General features: G+C 41.3%; 1 protein-coding gene and 1 long non-coding RNA gene across 2 annotated transcripts; both read right to left on the bottom strand.

Annotated features, from left to right (window-relative positions):
* Positions 1-1,343: 1,343 nt before the first annotated feature.
* LOC121684968 lies at positions 1,344-20,647 on the bottom strand. Its single transcript, XR_006023224.1, has 3 exons — positions 20,576-20,647; positions 19,134-19,205; positions 1,344-1,589 (listed from the first exon to the last, which is right to left on the bottom strand). It is a non-coding gene; the product is annotated as an uncharacterized LOC121684968 (long non-coding RNA).
* On the bottom strand, positions 15,696-16,589 carry LOC121684967 (serum amyloid P-component-like). The gene is made up of 2 exons (XM_042065146.1): positions 16,431-16,589; positions 15,696-16,245 (listed from the first exon to the last, which is right to left on the bottom strand). Exons 1-2 carry the CDS (start codon positions 16,517-16,519, stop codon positions 15,720-15,722), a joined length of 615 nt encoding a protein of 204 aa, XP_041921080.1. The 5' UTR covers positions 16,520-16,589; the 3' UTR covers positions 15,696-15,719.
* Positions 20,648-21,002: the final 355 nt, after the last annotated feature.

Raw genomic sequence — 21,002 nt, forward strand, 5'->3', positions numbered from 1 at the left:
ATAGGAAAATTACCGGAAATCTTAGTCACTTTTAAATGTGATGCTAGCAGGCGAGATGCTAATGGTCTAATCCGATTCAGTGATCCATGCTGCATAGGCTGGAGCTAAAAGTGGTATCACCAGACTCAGACAATAGCTGGATGAACTGGAGAAAGGTAAAAATCAATTGTTTTACTCAAGGGGAGGTGGGAAATGAGTGTAAATCCTCAAATGGTGGAATATCCCTTTAAACCCATGAGAATGACATTCCCTTTAACTGCAAGCCTGGCCATTTTAAACAGCGCATCAGTATTTTGATAGTCAGCGGCGCATTTGAAGAAATCTGCGTGCACGCGAGACCATATGGAACAGGGATTCCACTTAAACCTTGTTTTACTAAAACCTGCTTGTGACTAGCACTAGCAGAGTATAGCCTACAGCAGTGTTTCTCAAACTTTTTCAGACCAAGGACCACTTAATCAGTAAAAAAAGCCTCACGGATCACCTAGCTAAAAAAAAAAAAGTAGACCTACTTCAACAGTAAATTATACACAATGGGCCTACTCACTGAACTACCTTGATTGTCTTTGCACCTTGCTTATTGTGTCAGAGAATAATTATATATATGATTTAACCTAGCATGGCTTACATAGGCAGTGTTGCAGAAATGTTTGGAGAACTTTGGACTTTGAGAAACACTGGCCTAACAGGCATCTGCACTCGCCTATTATTTGAACTCATAGGCAAAGTGAAATTAACTTCACTGTGGTCTCAAAAAAAAGCAAACAGGTGCAAGCTCTGCATCTCCTTACGCAACTCCGCCGCAACACTAAATATGAAGATGCGAGGCCCTGCTTTCAGAGGATAACTTCCGTCCCTTGGTTGTGTATAGATTATATAAAATATCTTTAGCCTACATTGTATAGCTTACATTCAAATATTACCTTTCTGTTATGGAGCTGGCAATAGGCCTATTATGAGCGCAAATCACTTTCAATCACTCTATCTTAGGCTAGGTCTTTGTGTTTTTTGAGATATTATGAAATAATTAAGTTATACATTTTTTCACTTTCTTAAGTGGGCTAGTTCTCATTAGCAGTTTTATGTCAAACCATGAAACATTAAGCTGCGTCCAGTCTTGAAAAACAACTTCAAAAATCTTCTGCTGATACTGATCATGCATATGGCAAAGGAAGACATGAAATCGTTGGTCTTGGAATTTTGAAAATGCATTGCACTTGGACCTCAGATTTCTTGCAGTACCCCGGCATTACCACAAGGAAATGGGAGATAAGCCCTTTGAGCGTATGCACGGTCTAAGATCAAATCTGTGCGTAAGAACGCTTTATAAATGAGGCCGGTGAGAAGGTAGAGAGGGATGTTCCTGGTCTGGTAGGAACTAGTAGTGCATTCCACCAACGGTGATAAGAGAATAAAGAAATATAGAACAAATATAGAGAAAAGAAAACTGCAAATCCTGTCATTCATGCATATAGAGCACCAAGACCAACCTGAGGCAGACACAGAGTTGAAGTTATTTCCTGATGGCAGGAGTCTGACACAAGCAACATTGGACTCCACAGGAAACGTAAACATTTTACCTGACAGATCTGTTTGGATAACAGTGAGAAGGAAATAGTTATCTGATCAGATGTTTTATTACAAGAATGCATGTACGTCCAGAAATATGAAGGTACAGTATATATCAGCCTTGATATCAATAATAGTGAAACATTTGGTAATACAAGTAGCGGTAACACTTTACGGTAAGGATACATGAATTATCAATAATATGCTCAATAAATCATAATTCATAATCATGTACTGTACCTAATACTCTAGTTGATGTGTTGCTCATGCAAGTCAAGAATGACAGACTATGAACTCATGTAAATTCCTGATGATTCATGAGATTAAGGAATGAAGTAATGCATGAATCATGAATTAATTAATTAATTAGTGTGTGTGTGTGTGGTCATAGTTGGGGCAGCCGTGGCCTACTAGTTAGCGTTTCGGACTTGTAACCGGAGGGTTGCCCGTTCGAACCCCAACTAGTAGGAACGGCTGAAGTGCCATTGAGCAAGGCGCCTAACCTCTCACTGCTCCCCGAGCGCTGCTGTAGCAGGCAGCTCACTGCGTCGGGATTACAGCTTCTACACACAGTTGCGTTCCGTCAACACATGCCAGTGGGTGTTCCCGACGGTAGCTATGCAAATGACTTGAAGTATAACCGTAATTTGATTGGTTAGTGCCGTCCGTCGATTGGCTTGATTGGCCAGTGCCGTCTGTCGTTGCTGCAACAGCTGAACTTCTCAACGCAAGCAACGGGAGAAACGCGATGCAATGGACCCACAATTCAGTTCGGCAACGGATGACGTGAGCCCATGTAAAGTGAATGGTATGCGTCTCCAGCACTGCAACGCATGCAACTGTGTGTAGGAGCCGTAAGTGTGTGCTTCACCTCACTGTGTGTTCACTGTGTGCTGAGAAGTGTGTTTCACTAATTCATGGATTGGGATAAATGCAGAGACCAAATTTCCCTCAAAAGAATATATATACTTATACTTATAATAATTGAGAATGATAATAAACAGCAGTGTCCGTATTCACGGCATCATTACTCTGGAGGTAGCCTACCAAATCATTGAGCATATTGCACTGCTCTACAGTGACAGCGGTGCAGCTGGACCGAGGCCCCTCTCTGTCTTCTCTTCTACTGTAACAAAGTGTAACAAAATGTAACAAAATGCTATTAAATCCCAACAGGTGTAGAGGAGCTAGAGGAGAGGCTGAGACCTACTGACAAATTAACTACTCTGGAGATAACGTGGGTGGGTTAGAAAAAACAATATAACAAATGACGTGGTTTCCATAGCATGTACATATTGTAGCAATTAATATCCTATGGCAATGAAACCACTTTAAAATATTTATTTCACTCGTCTTGAAGTGAATGCAGAACATGGGCTGAATTAGTGATCTGCATCTCTGTTCACCAAAAGCTATGTTTCTACTAACCCATTCGCATAAAACAAATATTATGTTTTCTCCATTGCTAACGTGAGATTGGCTATGGCTGTGTCTCAAACTGCATACTTTTGTCAGTACAGTTGTCACTACTAGTGTGCACTGAGCGCTTGAAATGCGTAACTAAGTATTTGAAGTGTGCAAGTATAGCAGGCGGTTTGAGAGACAGCCCATGTCTAGCCAATGTTCACAAACTGTTAGACACCTACAGCCAGTGTTGTGAAAGTTAAAAGCTTTGTGTTTGTGCGGTATTTGATAAGCAATGTCATGGGTAGGCTGACGTGATTAAGAAGGGCTTTTTGTTCCTGTTTATGTAAAGGTTTTACATAGGCTCATTAAGGATAGGCTACACTGCTAGCCTGACATCGTAATACTCAAATTCTAGTCAGAATATGTGTCTGATACTGCTCCATTGGGATGTGATTATGGGGGTGATTCAACTGATACAGGGGGTGAATCCTGTAGGAAGAACACCCGAACCATCCTTCTTCTCCATAATTGCCTTAACATTGTTTTCTGGTCGTTTTTTTTAAAGTTATTGCCCTGTAAATATCTTCTACAACAGACGCGATGGCGAAATCTAAATGTCTACCTTCTAGCAACAGCGTTTTTGTTAGGGAGAACCCTTGTATTAAGGCGGCCCTGCACACACACACAAGCACACACACACACACACACACACACAGACCCTATTACCTCCCCCCCCCCCCCACACACACACATACAAACACACACACACACACAGAGAAGCACACATATATACAAAAGCAAACACACACATACACACACTCATTTACATACACAAAAGTTGCAAAATTAGGGGATGGAGTAGGAGATAGAGACAAATTGACAAGCACGATTTATTTTTGCGGTGAGAGAGCAGGACTGAGCAGTGGTCATATTTAGTACTGCTTTGTGGTACGTCTAGTTTCCACGCGGTTTGGCCTATCATTTACACAAAAACAGAGGTTTTATCCAATTGAGTGCAGAGGCATTTCCACCCTGTATCAGTTGAAACACACCCCATAATTACATCCCAATGGAGCAATATCAGACTCATTACACATGAAACTATTTTCATAAATGGACATTTCACCCTCTCCATATTCAAAATTAACATACTGTAGTGCACACCTATCAGTTTTCAGAAGTTTTCATTTACACGAACCTGTCTATATATGCCGTCAAGACCATGCCAAACCTGTAGGTGGCAGTGTAACGAGAAGCTCAAGCCCACCTTAGCCAATCAGAATCCCGAAAATAGCAACAACAGCAACGAATCACTTCCTCTTTCTCTTTTGAACATGCATCCCACATCCATGATCACCATAGCCAAATCAAAATGTGAACATAGATCACACTTTTGGCGCAGTTGCAAGTTCTGGCGCATACTGTGACGGGGGTCATCCCTATGTTCCCCAGGTCCTATGTTCCCCGGGTCCTATGTTTCCCCGCTCGGGGTTAGGGTTAGGGTTGTAGCTGACGCTGGAAGGTCAGTTGAAGCATAAGAGGAAATAAGAGATTTTATTTGAATGTGTCATTGAATATTGTGTGAATTGAGTCATTGTATTTGGATTATGCAATTCATGTAAATTGATCATGTTTAATTTGTACTTGGGCGGGTGTGTTCACGTGACCTTTCCTTATTTGACCCGGACGCGTTAGCGTTCAGAATGGACTAAGAATAAGGCCGCATGTACGTGATTCTAAGTTGTATGTGAAGTTGAACTGAATTCTACTGCTGGCTATCAGGCGCACACGGTAATGAACTATTTTATATGTATCGTATTTTAAAGATTGATTGTATGTTTCTTGTTGTGATGTTATGTGTAAAACTGTTGTTGTATGTTTGTCTTTGTATGTCTTAGTTTTCACGGTGTTCCAACAGCAAATAAAATTGGAATTGGACATCAGTATGAGACGTGGAGTCAATGAATTTAAGCTATAGCCAGTGGATAGTTACAGTGAAAACGTGCCTGAAACGCGGAAAGAATAGGCCGGTGGAAACGGCCTACTTCCATCCTACTGAGACCTGCTCTGCTCCTGTGAGGTAGCCTACCGAATTCAACGTGTGACTGCTGAGCTGTTCCTGGATCTTCGATCGGCTGCTTATCGTGGTGAACTACAGATTATCGCACTTGTGCTACTCCCTTTCCTTGTGGATTACGGACCTTCGCCCATGTTTTCCATTCCTGGTGGATTATTACAGGTTACAAGCTTCATCGTTACGTTTGCTCCTCGGGACTCTCAAGTTCAGCGCGCAGCTTTGCTACACTACCTGCGGTGGGATTCAGGTCCCGTAATTCATCCAACAGCCACTGCCGTGTACTCCCAGGTTAGACTGTGCCTTACTAACATGCAACTTTGACAAAGTGATTACTGAAAGTTTAAACTCAATGCTCTCATCGCAACTGCTACTTTATTGCTGTAAACATGGTTATATTGTGAATGGATATTTCTTTGCTTAAATGTTGATAAAATTATGTTGTCATTCCTTTAGCCTATTATGGTTGAATGTAGGGGTATTGGTTTAATAGTATTCAATCTGAGAGTGCCTTATTGACAAACTGTTTTATTGCATGTTTAGTTTTAAGTGCCTGTTAAATATTCATGTGAAGTCTAGTCATCTCAAATTCTTAAGAAGTTGTAAAAATGTCAGTACAAGGTGAATCAACCTCTCAGGGTGGTGAATTAGCAGGGCAAAATGATTCCCCATTAGAGGAACGGGCAGTAATCAATGGTGAGATTGCACTAGAAAGTGAGAATGAAGTTGATGTTGTGAGGGATCGCCATGTATCTTGCACTTCATGCACAGCGAAATCCGAAGCCAGACAAAAAGAGCTTAGTTTAGTTTTGACGAAGACAAATGAAGAAACCAGGAAATCAGTTCATGAGAAACACTTGACACCAAAGATGCAAGAGTTGAAAGAGCAGGAATATGGTCAAAGGGAGAGAAAATTTACGACTGCGTATGAAAAATGGAAGACTGAAGCCCGAAACATTCGCTCAAAGTTAAAGCAACAATGTTCAGAGAGTGATCTGTGTAATCTTATGGATGTCGTTGAGAAGCAAGAATCTGTATTGAAAGGTTTATATGATGATTTGCGAGTCTATGCACCACCAAATCAAGAAATTAGGAGGAAAATTGACGCATGTGTAGCTGTTACTGCAGACCTAATTAAATTACTGAAGGTTCGTTTAACTGAAGATGACATTGATTTTGAGCCTGAGGCAGAGAAGGCAAGATTACGCATGCTGTTTGATAATAAATATGCTAGGTCCATATTCGGATCTACAGTTTCTAGAGCCTCAGTTGTTAGTTATCATTCCAACCCCGCATCGGAGTCAGCTAGCATTTCCATTAGAAGGGCAGAGATCGCTGCAGAACTGGCAGCAAGAAAAACAGAAGCTGAAATGGAAGAAGAAATTGAGACACAACGCCAGCGACTGAAAAGGCTTGAAAACCGTAGAGATATTGAGGTTATGGAAGCCAAGCTAAAAGTTTATGCAGAGGAAGAGTCAAAAGCCAAAACTGGGCAATGTAGCCAAGCATGCAGTGATATAATTGATCCAAGTCCACCTGTCAATAATAAATCACATCTGCAAGAGCCAAAGGTTAAAAGTGTGCTAGGTCTAGCACGCAGTGATGCAGCTGATCCCAGTTCAATCGTCAATACTATGCCAAGTCCGCAAGAGCAAGTCACAGAGAATGAAACATCCTTATTGCAAGCACTCCAAGAGTTAATGTCCTTAACACGACTTCCTGTTCCAGAGCCCTCCATATTTTCTGGGGACCCACTTAAGTTTATTGAATGGAGTACAAGCTTCAAGGCTCTTATAGAAAGACGGTGCTCGGATCCAGCGGATAGACTGTTCTATTTACAAAAATACCTTAGTGGTGATGCAAAATCTGCTCTGGAAGGCAGCTTTTACAGGAAAGATGATCAGGCCTATCAACAAGCGTGGGATAAGTTGAATGCAAGATATGGTCATTCCTTCGTGACGCAGCGTGCCTTCAGAGAGAGGCTCAATAGATGGCCGAAAATCGGGGCAAAGGAGTATATTAAGTTAAGAGAATTTAGTGACTTCTTGCAGTCATGTAGTGATGCCATGCCTCATGTTAAGGGCCTTCAGGTGCTAAATGATTGTGAGGAAAACCAAAGGATGCTGGTCAAACTCCCTGACTGGGTGACGAGTAGATGGAACCGTCTGGTGACAGAGAAACTAGACCAAGCCAATGATTATCCTGGCTTCAGTGAGTTTGCATCATTCATCTCAAAGGAGGCACGCATAGCATGCAACCCGGTATCATCACTCTACGCTTTAAAGACTTCTGATGAAAGGCTGTTAAGAGAAACCAAACAGTCACGGGCAAACACATTTGTCACCAATGTTAAGGCTTCAGATGCAGAATGTGCTACTTTTAATTCAAATGATGCTGATGACTCTGGAGATTCCAGGGAACCTAAAACCTCACAGACAAATGATCCTAGTTTAGTCAAATGTGCATGTTGTGGAGAAAGCCACTCCATACATAAATGTCAAAAACTAATAGAAAGATCTGCAGACGAAAGAAAAAAGTTTGTCTTTGACAATAAACTATGCTTTGCATGCTTGAGGAGGGGACATAATTCCAAGGACTGCAGAAACAGAGCTACTTGTGCATTATGCAAGAGACGCCATCCAACCCTTTTGCATGAAGAACGTCCTGTAGCAGACCAGTCATCTTTACAACGAGTCTCGCAAGTTGAAAGGGGTACGACTTTAACATCATGCTATGTGAATGGGGGGGGGAGCAGGTAGTACCTCCATGATTGTCCCAGTTTGGCTCTCATCACATAATACAGAGTTTGAAATGTTGGTGTACGCCTTATTGGATACGCAAAGCAGTCATACATTTGTTGACCAAGAAATATGTGAAGGTTTGCATGCAATGAGGGAGCCTGTAAAATTAAAACTTTCCACCATGATGGGAAAGGATGCGGTTGTGATGAGCCAAAGAGTTGAGGGACTCAAAGTTAGAGGATTCTCCTCAAATGAATTGATCTGTTTGCCGCCTGCTTACTCAAAAGATTTTATTCCCCTTGAACGTGCACATATCCCCACCCATGAAACGGCTAGAAAATGGACACATCTTGCAGCTATAGCTGATGAAATGCCCATGCTGATGGATTGTGGCGTTGGGCTCTTAATTGGTTACGATTGCTCCAGAGCACTGGCGCCTAGGCAGGTAATTACTGGTGGCGACTACGAGCCTTATGCCGTCAAAACGGACCTAGGCTGGAGTATTGTAGGGAGTGCATCACAGTGTTTGAACTCTAAGGATGTGACAGGTCTGTGCCACTGGGTGTCAGTCAGAGAATTCCCTTCTATAGCGCCATCTGCTGCCATTAAAGTGCTTGAATTGGACTTTGCAGATACCCGACCAGGTGAAAGGAGCATATCTCAGGAGGACATCCAGTTCCTGGAGATCTTAAAGGGAGGTGTGCATCAAAATGATTGTGGCCACCTAGAAATGCCAGAGCTATTGGTGGGAGACCCTGAGGTCAAGGTGGTCCACGCATTGACAACTGAGGTCACAATACAAGAGGATTTTCAAAAACAGTTGTCACGGTTCTCAAAATGGTCCACAGTTGTGAATGTAATTGCCCGGATTCAACGACTGGCAAAGAGAATTAAGGCATCAGAACCTCTCAGTGTGGAAGAAAGAAGGAAGGCTGCACACACACTGATCCAGCTTGCACAGAATCATGCTTTCAAGGAAGAATTGGATATGCTGAGCCACAAATCTGGAAAGCTGCCTCGCAACCATCAACTGCACCAGCTCGACCCTTTCCTTCAAGATGGGATATTGAGGGTGGGAGGACGACTGAGGAGAGCATCTGCCCCTCTTGAACTGAGACACCCAGCAATCCTTCCTAGAGATGGTGTTGTCACTCAACTAATTCTTGCCCACCATCATGAAATGATTCAACACCAAGGTAGAGGGCAGACCCTTAACGAATTAAGAGCTAATGGTTACTGGATAATCGGTGGCAGCAAAGCAGTAGCCCAGTACGTTCGACAGTGCGTCCCCTGTAGGAGAGCTCGTGCACCACTAGAAGAGCAAAGAATGGCAGACCTCCCTATTGACCGTACCAATCCATCCCCGCCATTTACCTACTGTGGCATGGATTGTTTTGGCCCCTTCCAGGCCACGCAAGGTCGTAAGGTGTATAAACGGTACGGTCTCCTTTTTACATGTCTTTGTTCCAGAGCCGTTCACATTGAGATGGTGGAAGATACGACAACAGATGCCTTCATCAATGCACTGCGGTGTTTTATAGCTATCCGTGGAGCAGTCAGACGCATTAGATCAGACCAAGGATCCAACTTTGTGGGAGCAAAAAATGAACTGAAGAGAGCTATGAAAGATGTCAGTAAAGAGGGAGTGGCTGCATATCTGGCAACTAAGCAGTGCGATTTCCACTTCAATGCACCTGGTTCAAGCCATGCTGGGGGCATTTGGGAGCGTCAGATTAGAACAGTGAGAAGTGTCATGAGTTCAGTTCTGGCACAATGTGCTGGGAGACTAAACGATGTCTCCTTGCGCACATTTTTCTATGAAGCGATGTCCATAGTCAATAACCGTCCTCTCACTGTAGATGCCATCAACGATCCCAAAAGCTTGGAACCCCTAACCACTTACTCACCATGAAGTCATCTGTTCCCTTACCCCCACCAGGTGTATTTGTTAAGGAGGATCTCTATACAAAGAAACGATGGAGGCAAGTGCAATATTTGTGTGAACAGTTCTGGAGCAGATGGAAGAAAGAATATCTTGCCAGTATCTCTCTCAGGCAGCAATGGCATACTCCTAAACGGAACATCCAAGTTGGTGATATTGTGATTGTAAAAGATGAAGTCCCTCGAAATGAATGGAAGTTGGCCAGAGTTCTCGATGTCTGTAAGGATGATGATGGACTAGTACGGAAGGCTACAATACAGATTGGAGACCGAATGTTAGGAAAAAGGGGTGAGCGCCGCACTAAGCCCTTAAGCATTGACCGCCCTATTCAAAAGCTGGTGGTTCTTGTGGCTAAAGATTAAGATCCTTTTTTTTCTTTTCCAGGCTGAGCTAGTGAGTAACACTTAAAGTCTAATACTTTAAATTCTATATGCATGCCTTGTTGATAATTATTTTATTGGTATTGTAGTTGTATAGTGATGTATTATGTAATTTAACAAAGGAGGATGGTGAATTATTAACAAAGGAGGATGGTGAATTATTATGAATTATTGGTTTAGTGAATCTTCCACTTGCCTGGAAATTACCATCGATGTAATTGATGTGTTATGTGAATCAAGGTAATTTGGTGGGAGTGTAGCTCACCACGATAAGCAGCCGATCGAAAGTAAACATCGTATTTTAAAGATTGATTGTATGTTTCTTGTTGTGATGTTATGTGTAAAACTGTTGTTGTATGTTTGTCTTTGTATGTCTTAGTTTTCACGGTGTTCCAACAGCAAATAAAATTGGAATTGGACATCAGTATGAGACGTGGAGTCAATGAATTTAAGCTATAGCCAGTGGATAGTTACAAGGGTTTTAAAAAAGGGTGATTACATTACTTTTTTAATGCATTACACCAGGTGTATTTGTTAAGGAGGATCTCTACACAAAGAAACGATGGAGGCAAGTGCAATATTTGTGTGAACAGTTCTGGAGCAGATGGAAGAAAGAATATCTTGCCAGTATCTCTCTCAGGCAGCAATGGCATACTCCTAAACGGAACATCCAAGTTGGTGATATTGTGATTGTAAAAGATGAAGTCCCCCTGTGAGTGTATTCCTTTTTTGCTTCCTTGATGCCACGGGACAGGTTGGCTCTCGCTGTTCTCATGCCAGCTTCATCCCCAGCTCTGTAGGCTTTGTCTCTGGCCCTCAGCAGCCTGAGGACATCCCCTGTCAGCCATGGCTTCCAGTTAGCCCGAGTGATGATGTCTTTTGTGTGGGTCACATCATCAATGCACTTGGTGATGTAAGAGGTTACAGTGTCTGTATACTCCTCTATGTCTATCTGGTTGTTGTAAGTGGCTGCCTGCTTAAACATTTCCCAGTCTGTTGTGTCAAAGCAGTCTTGAAGAGCATCAGAGGCTCTGTCTCTTAATTAATTTAAAACAAGTCAATGGTTTTACAGTGTTTTAGTCAAGCTTTGGTTGGTTTAGATGCAACTGGTATGCAAAATGTAAAGTAGTGGATTAACTTTAATTTGCTGTGCTGCATATTGGACAATAGATGCACATAGTAAATGATATAAAGTAGGCTTATTAAAATATGTAAATAGTCCAGTCCAGTGCACATGTTTTTGGCAAGTAGCCTAGGCTACTACAGACACAGGTGAAGAACAGTAAGCAAAACCAAGTATGTACAGCCAGCTTCAAAAGCAAGCAGCCCAGACCCTAAAATTGGGCATTTATAGCTTTGAAGGTAATTCACACACAATTATTTTTCTTTCGCCAAAATATATTTGGTAACTTCTGTAGACATCCAAAATGGGGTGGGGGTTAAAATTAGTAGGGAAAAAAAAATATTGCATAAACAGTCATGTTTATCTTGTTGCTGTGGTAAAGTCTTAAGTTTCATTTAGATGTCTTGAAAAGGTCTTAAAAGTCTTTAAATTTGCACTTGGAAAATATGCAGATACCCTGAGAAAGACCATTGGTTAGCTAGCTCATTTAAAATATCCTAAACCTTTTTTGATCTTGCCTCTTAAAAAAAATCGGAATCGAGAATCATCAGGAACCGGAATCGAAATAAGAAATCGTTCAAATTCAAACGATACCCAACCACTTCTCCCCCACAAGGTGATAATGAAGCTGGGGGGAGGTGCGAATCGGGTAGGCCAACAAGCAAGAGCAGTGTCCGAGTCAGTGGGGGGTGGTGGTGGTGGAAGGACCACTGCCGTTGGAGCTGGAGCAGGGCAGTCAAACCTGTTGTAGAAGTGGTTCAACCATGGAGGTATTATATATATTTTTATATATAACTGGAGAGAGTGACTAAGTCCCGCCCCCATTCATTTTAATGGCCCATGCTAGGCTAGCTACTTCAGCCAAAAAAGTTTGAAATTGACCGCAGCCATCTTTACGAAAATGGCGTTTCATGGGTGTTCGTTTCCGGCACCAGCTAGAATTAGCCTATTAGATACCACGTTACAGACGGAGACAACGTAAGGTACAACAGTATGTCGTTGATGAAGATTGGACATTCCCTCAGAGGAAAAGAAGTTGTTCACGAGCGCGCTTCACCTCGTTATAAGCGCAAATTCATTTAATTGGTTGGGATAACATTTTGGGAATGGTGGTAAAGTTTGCCCGGTTTCTGAAGTCCTAGGTTATTTAATGTGATGTTCATATGTGATAATAAACTATGCAAATAAATATTGTGTCACTTTAGACTTCACAAATAATGGTCCCTAAATACTATATTTGGATAGGTTGTATGACGCAATAGGCTATCCAACGAAAATGACTATTAATTAAGTAGACATGGTATGTAGGAAACGTGTGGATAGCTGGGATTTTTGCTGCACCCAGTGTGAATTTGCAGCTTGTTAAGCCTAGTTTAACTTGCAAGCCAACGCAAGTTAAACTTCCGATAGAAGCGCACATCCCTCGGGTATTGTGGTTTGAGCAGGCATAGAGTCTGCAACTGTTGTTGGACATTTGGCTTTTGCCTCGACTGGCAGCCTGAACATTTAAATCAAATGCATAGCCTACAGTAATCATGTCAATGTTGCAAGAAAGCAAACGAAATAAGTCATTGACATTTGTTTCATTTTAAATCACTTGGAGACATAGGTTACATGATCCAGACGTTGCGTTCTACAGAACTACAGCCTGTGCGTTTTAAAATGGTCTTAATACACAACGCAATGAGTAGGCTAATAATTGGATATAGGTCATTGCTATGCATCTGCCAAAGTGTATGGTCATAGTCAGTTACTTTAAGGTAATTGGCACCCCGCATATACGGCAAATAATAGCCTAATATGACAACATTAACAGTTTTCTTTCATTTACCACAAATTCCGGTAATACAGCCTAAACTATGTAGGCATTAAGTCAAGTATCAGTAGCTTGATCCAAGTAGTTAGTGGTTTTATTTGTCGTCTTCCAGAAATTCAAACCAACATGGACGCGCGAGGACGCTCGTGCCCAACACTAAACTCGTGCATGAGCTGTCATCTACCAATCAGCATGTAAAAACTGGTGCCGGAAGTTGCAACCATGTAACGCCATGTTTTCAAAAATGTCGGTGGCCAAATGCCATTCTAAGTGGCTGAAGCTAACCCTTCAAATCCTGACCCCCTGGGTTCAACTGGTTCGCCCTGTCCAGATCTCCCTCCACAGAGCTGCTACTCTTCCTCAGGCCAGTGATGGTCTTCATTCCGTCCCATACCTCCTTCACATTGTTTTTTTTTTAAGTGCATGCCTATTTCGTTCACGCATTTTATGTATAATAAGTATTCCTTCATGTCTCGAGAACTATAAAATATTTATCAGGTTCAATAAGTAGGAAGAGTCCATGTTCATATGACTTTTTTAGGCTTTGGTGTAAGTTCATATTCTCTGCAATTTGTGTGTCTGTTTATTTTAGCCTAGAAGGTGATGCGCCACATCAGTAATTGATGTCTCTTAAAAATGATGCGTGAGTGAGCAGGACCAAAGTCCTTTTAGGCAAGTCCCTTCACTCGGCGGCCATATTGTAACACTTTTCGGGCACTTATCGGGCATCTATTTCTGAAGAGAGGAAGGAAAGGAGCATGGACAAATGATATGAACCCTCTTGATAGCATAGATGTTAGAAAGCTAGATACCGCATTGGGCTGCAAAACATATGTAAATAGCGCAGTCATCATGATGGGGGCAACAAATCACTGGAGGCCAAGGGAGAAACATGTGACTGACTAGAAATCAGACAGGTGTCTCTGATTGCAAGTGTTGCCCATAGACAAAGTAAGGTGTTTGCCCCCAGCAACATGGCGGGTGCGTTCACGTATGCCACCCAATAGAACTTGACGAACGATGTGTTATCTAGCTTTCTAATATCTATGCTTAAAAATATTTGACCGTGAGCGTGAATGGTGGCGTTCGCAACATTTTTGTGCATGCAAAATTTGTACACGAGGCCCCTGTCGAGGTCACCATAGGGAGGAAAAAAAAAAAAATATATATATATATATATCAGTGCTATAACTCAAAGTTATCCAACTAGCGGTTAGTGCAGCCAGGCGGCTACGGGGGCAGATTTTAGACTTTGACTCAGTAACTGGGAAGAAAGTGTAAATTCAGTGTTTGTACAGACAGTCACATATCTTTGTTTCCTTCGACCGCTTCCTAAAGTCCAAACACTGGATTTATACTGTTTCTTCACAATTACTGTGTGACCAACAGGGTGCTTTATACTCACTAAACACTTCACACAATATGGACAGTGCACAAACATACACTGATAAGGTTACACTAGGTTTCAGACACCATACTCAAATAGACACTGCAAACAAATCACTGCTTCTATAGGGAATATTGCACACTGCCCTAAGCCAAGACAACATGAGAACAAATGCAGGACAGACATTAGACACAAACAGAAACAGACAAATATTACAAAGATAAAACTATGACTGGCTGGCCTCCACTGACAAGACAGTCGTGACGCAGACAGGCTAGATTCCGTCACATACACGGGGGCGCACAATCAAACAATGAAATATAGTTTCAAGCCCAGAAAAAAACAGTGGCTGGCTGAACAGACAAAGGCAGTCCTGTTCACATCATAAGCCTAACACTAACCCTAGCCTACATGAATAATTTGGCTACATGATTTTGTACGTTTACTATTTTTTTGGCTGTGGAACTTTAATGATGAAAACGTAATGATTCACATAGGCCATCATTCACATCGTGCAAGTTACAAGACATTTTAGCATTAGCCATGGACGTGACAATAATTTGGATAGCGTAGTAGCGTACGATACCGCGACTGCGTAAGACTACAGAAAGAATACAAACAACCCCATATCCGTTTCTGGCGGCGGAGTAATACCGTACCTCACAGCACATCCAATACAAGTCAATGGAGTTGGACAAAAACTACGATAAAACCTGTTGGAAAGAATCTTTTGCAGCGATTTTTGTGTGAGCATATCAGTGAACACCCTTGACCACTCGGTGAGTTTCGCATCTTTGTAAACGAAAGTTTGCATTTTAAAAAGATTGTTCCTATGTAGCGTTGTGGAGGTGCTACCACAGAAACCGAAAATTCTCAGGACAGCAGCATGTGTCCAAATTTCAATCTTAAACGTTCTATTTAATCATAAACTATCTGAAAACAGGGCTTTAAGTGTAAAATACCAAACTTGTCCTTTAAGAGGCACAAACAGTCTAAATTCCGCACTTATAGTTTTGTAGCCGCCTGCTGCGCTATCTACTTGGGGTCAGCCCTATGTTTCCACAGCCCAATAAGTCCCACAGCCCTATGTTTCCACATTTCTAAGAATGTTTTTGTCAGATACATTTTTGAAAGAGGTACAATCAATATATATATATATATATATATATATATATATATATATATATATATATATATATATATATATATATATATATATATATTAAAAAAAACTTGACATAGATAAAATATGCTCATTTTGTTTACCCATTTATTTATCATTACTGATTATGAAAACAACCATATGTCTGACTGTCCTCAATTACAACATCCCCAACGATGTTGAAATCAAGGGCTCTCCAGTTGATGACATCACCAGGGGTGAAGTTCAGGTCACTAGCAAACCGCTGAATCTCACAAGCAGAAAGGACATAGTCCCACATATGGACATCAGTGATCATCCCTACAAATGACTGGGCTGCATCAAACCCTCCATCCACCGAGTCCTGCTCTTGTCCCAGTACTATGCTTGGCTTTCCATCCAGATTTCCCTTGAATCCGACCTTCCTGGTACTTGAATTCCCATTGATCCAGACCTGAGCCAGTCCGGAGTTGGAATCCCAGGTGCTGCAGATGGAGTACCAGGTGTTCGGCTCATCTGGTAGGCCATTAAATTCAGAGTTTTCGCCATGTGTGTGCACTTCAAAACGGCCTTTGTTTGCGGTTTTGAAGATTAGGAAGTCATTGTTATTGGCGGTGGATGCAGTAGAAAAAAGAGAGTAGGATCGAGTAAGGTCGGTAAAGAACCTGTAAAAGAAAAACAATGCCATTGTTTCATGTAGGTATGGATGGATTTTGTAGTGTACTGTTGGATCCAATCTAGCATGAGGGGCAACTTGATAAGAGACAATATAGGTTACATGGTATGGAGTATATGAAATATAGAGAAAAGAAGACTGCGTATCCTGTCAATATAGAGCACCAAGACCAACCTGAGGCAGACTGTCACAGAGGTGAAGTTATTTCCTGATGGCAGGAGTCTGACACGAGCAACGCTGGACTCCACAGGAAACGTAAACATTTTACCTAACAGATCTGTTTGGATAACAGTGAGAAGGACATAGTCATCTGATCAGGTGTTTTATTATAAGAATACATGTATTGCAAGCAAAGCCGTAACCATGGAGTCAACATTGAGTCATGAGCTGTAGCCATGGAGTCAACATAAGTTTATGTTTTCTTTTAAACAATAACGTCTAATAATACAGTCTCATTTTTATGTGCCAGTCTCTTATCTTATGCTATTGAGGGTTGAACAGATTACATTTATTTATTTCACAGACGCTTTTATCCAAAGCGACTTTGTGTCAATTATATTTCAAGGGCCATTGGCCCCGTAGCATCTCTGGGTTAAGTGCCTTGTTCAAGGGAACAATGGTAGAAGCCAGGTATAGAAATAAGAAAGTAAGTCCAGATATTGTGCTTTCTGGGTATGCCTTTGTGTGGCTATATTAATGCTTATTATACGGCTCTTCACAATGCTAGTAGAACGCTCCATTGGCTTGAATGGGATTTCCCAACGTTCTACGGTAAAATAAATTCATGTAATTACCACTGCAAACATATAATTACCTCTGTCAATGGCAACAGGTTTTGTGCTGCTGATCATATCACTGCGCAAGTATTCCGGTCACTTCTTACATTGGAACTTCATTCAAAAGTGAAAGCAGACAGTTGATCAGCTGTGTTCTAAAGAATGTTTGATTCAAGTTCAGCGTGTGTTGTGAACTATTTGTTTCTCAGCAAAAGCCACGACGAAACAGTAACAAATAAGTGTAAAGAGACATATCGTGGGGTTTATTTTTTTTCGTTTTGGCAAGTAGCCGTATATTAAGCGGGATAATGTATAGAACGCCGGTCATTATGGGAAAATAAGTCCCTTCAGGGCGAAACAAGACCGGTTCGCCCTGTCGGGACTTATTTTCCCAATAATGACCGGCGTTCTATACATTATCCCTTACATATATAGGGCCCTATCGTACACCTGGCGGAAAGCACAACGTAAGGCTTATTCTTATCTTTCTTTTTTTTTTTAAATATATTTTTGGGCTTTTTATGTCTTTAATGTGACAGGACAGTAGAGAATGACAGGAGTGGGAGAGAGAGTCAGGGTGGGATCCGGAAAGGACCACGGGGCGGGAATCGAACCCGGGTCGCCGGCATACAGTGCACCTGCCCCAGCCAGTTGCGCCACAGCTGGGGCCTTATTCTTATCTTTCATCCAATAAAGTGATGAATGTTTATTTTATTAAACCTTGCGCCCAGGGGTGTGGCATTTAACACCATCAAAATACTGGTGCACTGTTTGAAGTTGTGCTGCTTGCTTTTTAAAGGGAATGACAGGTGTCACTCATTGGTTTAAAGGATGTTACGCCCAAAACACACCCATGACTGATTAAGAAACAGGAACTACGCCTTTGAAAAGTGCACCCGGTCTCTGATCACAAAATCATGCCCATAAACATAAAACCTTACACTTTGCGTCTCTGACCATGTGTTTCCGATCGCTACAATAGAGCCCAGTGTCATAGCGTAGTCTAGTCTAGAGTGCAATTGTTTTGATTTGAATATTGTTTACATGATCACATCAGATAGAAAATGATACAGCCTTGTATACAACATATTCTAATAGTTTGTAGTAGCTAGTAGTTAAGCACTAAGCACTACCTTAGTTAAACTGAAAAACAGTAGCCTACTGATCAAGAGCTATAGGAGAGGAAGTGCATAGAAGGCAGTGCATAATTTCTCAGAAATAATGACCAATCTGTACATCTGCTTTTTTTCCGTTGGTATTTCATAATTCCATGGTGTTGTACAACTTTCACATACAGCGATGTGCGATGGCTCAAGAGAGGATTATTGTGCAAGTCAAGTCAGTGTTTTTATCATCTCACCTCTACACTCCTTTTCTGTCAGATATTCAACATTTCAGCATGCCATTTTCCAGGTTGTAACAAGTGATTATTTAGCATTTTGAGCATTTTTGAATATTGGGGGTTATGTCCCCCTCAAAGTATTATGATAATATTTCTTGCAATCAAGGTCATAAATTAAGGTACAGTATACCGTTGTGTGCAGAATACAGTAATAGCAGTGTGTTTTAAAAAACTGAATAGAGCTAATCCGGTGGGGCGGTGGTAGTGTAGTGGTTAAGGAGCTGGGCTAGCGTGCAGTAGCCTGAAAGTTGTCGGTTCAATTCCTGGCTTCCACCGTTGTGCCCTTGAGCAAGGCACTTAACCCCAAGTTGCTCCGGGGACAATGTGATCCCGTGTAATATAGCTGACATATGTAAGTCACTTCGGTCAAGAAGTGTCTGCTAAATGTAATGTAATGTAATGTAATGTAATCCTTAGAAAAATGCAAACAATGCTATTTCTTTGAACAGCCTAACATTACTTTTTCTTCACTTTCTGTAAATCAAACTTGATCAATTTTGGTCATGTTTTGATTTGAAATTGAATGTGCAGTGTTCCCAATGCATTGATATTATGGAATTAACAGCTATTCTAAGGATTGAGCTTTATTAAATGTTTAAAAACACACTGTTGTTATTCTGCACACAACTGTATGTCAAGCTTGATATCAATAATTGTCAAACATTTGGTAATACAAGTAGCTTCTTTTTTCCACCTTACCTCGAGGAACAGCACAACAGGCTGTGAAAAGGATGCTTGCAATAAAAAACGTCTGCATCCTTCAAAAGAAATCTGAAAATAAATTTTAGAAATGTGAAGATTTCTTCAAAACACCCTTCAGTGTTTCCCCTACAATGTATTTAACAGCGGCGCAGCGCCGCCGCAGGATTTTCAGCGCCGCTGCAACATAATATCAAGAGATTCACTTAACACACTGTAAAAGCACAACGGCCAACGTCATCTCGAAATTGTTTTCTGAAAGTCATGAGTAAGTTAAGTGCATCAAATCCGCACTTAGCCTCTCATTATTCAGGACATATAAGCGGCATGTGTCAGGTGATTACAAGCCCAAAGACAAGTCTGCAGCCCATATGGCTAGCCTACGTTCTGAACAGGTTACATTGTTTAGCTATCCGACTGATGGGGTCTTGCTCCGCCACAGTGTAGCCTATGGCGTCATCGTTCACTTGTAGGTTACACAATAAATAGCCTACTTATAGGCCTGGTGACAATAAAAAATGATATTAGTTATATTTCATCACGAAGCTGTTTGTATGCCGTGAATTCGCTTGTAGCCTATGCCATATGTTAAGCTTGAGCAATTCCTCTGATCCAAAGCCTGCTTTGACACATTGACACTAATGTGAAACATGAATCCTCCTCTCCTAGCCTACATCAAATAAAAGAAACCAATTCATGATTACCGAAATTAATTTAACATGGGGGGAAAAAAGTTTGTTGCAATTTAGCCTACTGTTGTGATGCGGTTCTTTCTGCTGATTGGATTTACCGCCGTGTCGTCAACTCTGAGAACTCTTGCTCCGGCTGACAATTTTATCCAGAGAGCTGATTTTATCCAGAGAGCTGATTTCCCATCAACATCTCCATCAACATTCAACGACAAATTATTAAAACGTAAGTAATGCAATAGAGTAAACCAATGCGCTACAAGGTGTATGGTCTTAACGTTAATTGTAGCCTAGACTTGTAACGTTAGCGTAGGGCTATATGTATGTTTGCATGGGAAAGCTAGGCGAACACAGTCTAGGCCTGTTTAAACTGTCTGATAGTTAAAGGAAATATGAGCATATGTTCGCATATACGTATAGCCTAAATTCTGTCCACTTAGCTATAATAGGCTATCACAAACAGACCTTTTCTACGTTTACGGCATTAGACATATAGGAGCCTACATTCTCTTATCAGAAAGACGTGTTCTCATAACTTCAGCGTTCTCTTGACGGTGAGACGAACGGTTGCACTTCAATCAAGTAGCCTAGGTCTTTTGAGTTAATTGTGAAACACTGCTCTTAAATAAAATGTGCAGTACTTTTTATGCAATTAGAATATACTTATACATTCTAATTTAATACAGAAACTCCACTTTTGACTTAACTTTTGAAACTATTGTGCTTGTAGTCTGAAAAAAAGTTCACACTTACCTTCCCTATGACCTACAGTAGTTAAGATGGGTTGTCACTGTGACTCTTCTGTCTGGGTAGCTTGTACTCAACTCCAGGGCCAGCGATGCCTTATAAACCCTCAAGGGGAGTGGCCAAAGGACAGGTGTGAGCTATTCTACTCTGAGAACAATGGATTTGTACATATTGTGCAATTAAGGATAAAAAGAAACCCAGCCTTTACAGGAAGAAAGCCCTGGTGTTAATCAATATTTCAAAAGGCTCTGCTTGACTTTTTCCTTTTCACAAATAATCGGAACAAATCTGGGAAACTGTGAGTGACATGGTATTTACCATAGGAGTGTAGAGGTATAATACGCAGGATAATAATGGGACAACCCATTGTTTTTCCCTTACCAAAAAAAGTGTACTTAATGTTAATTTTCAAGTAAACTTAAGTGCAGCTGAA

The sequence above is a fragment of the Alosa sapidissima genome, chromosome 16, assembly GCF_018492685.1.
Source record: "Alosa sapidissima isolate fAloSap1 chromosome 16, fAloSap1.pri, whole genome shotgun sequence".
In the NCBI taxonomy this organism is placed as follows: Eukaryota; Metazoa; Chordata; class Actinopteri; order Clupeiformes; family Clupeidae; genus Alosa; species Alosa sapidissima.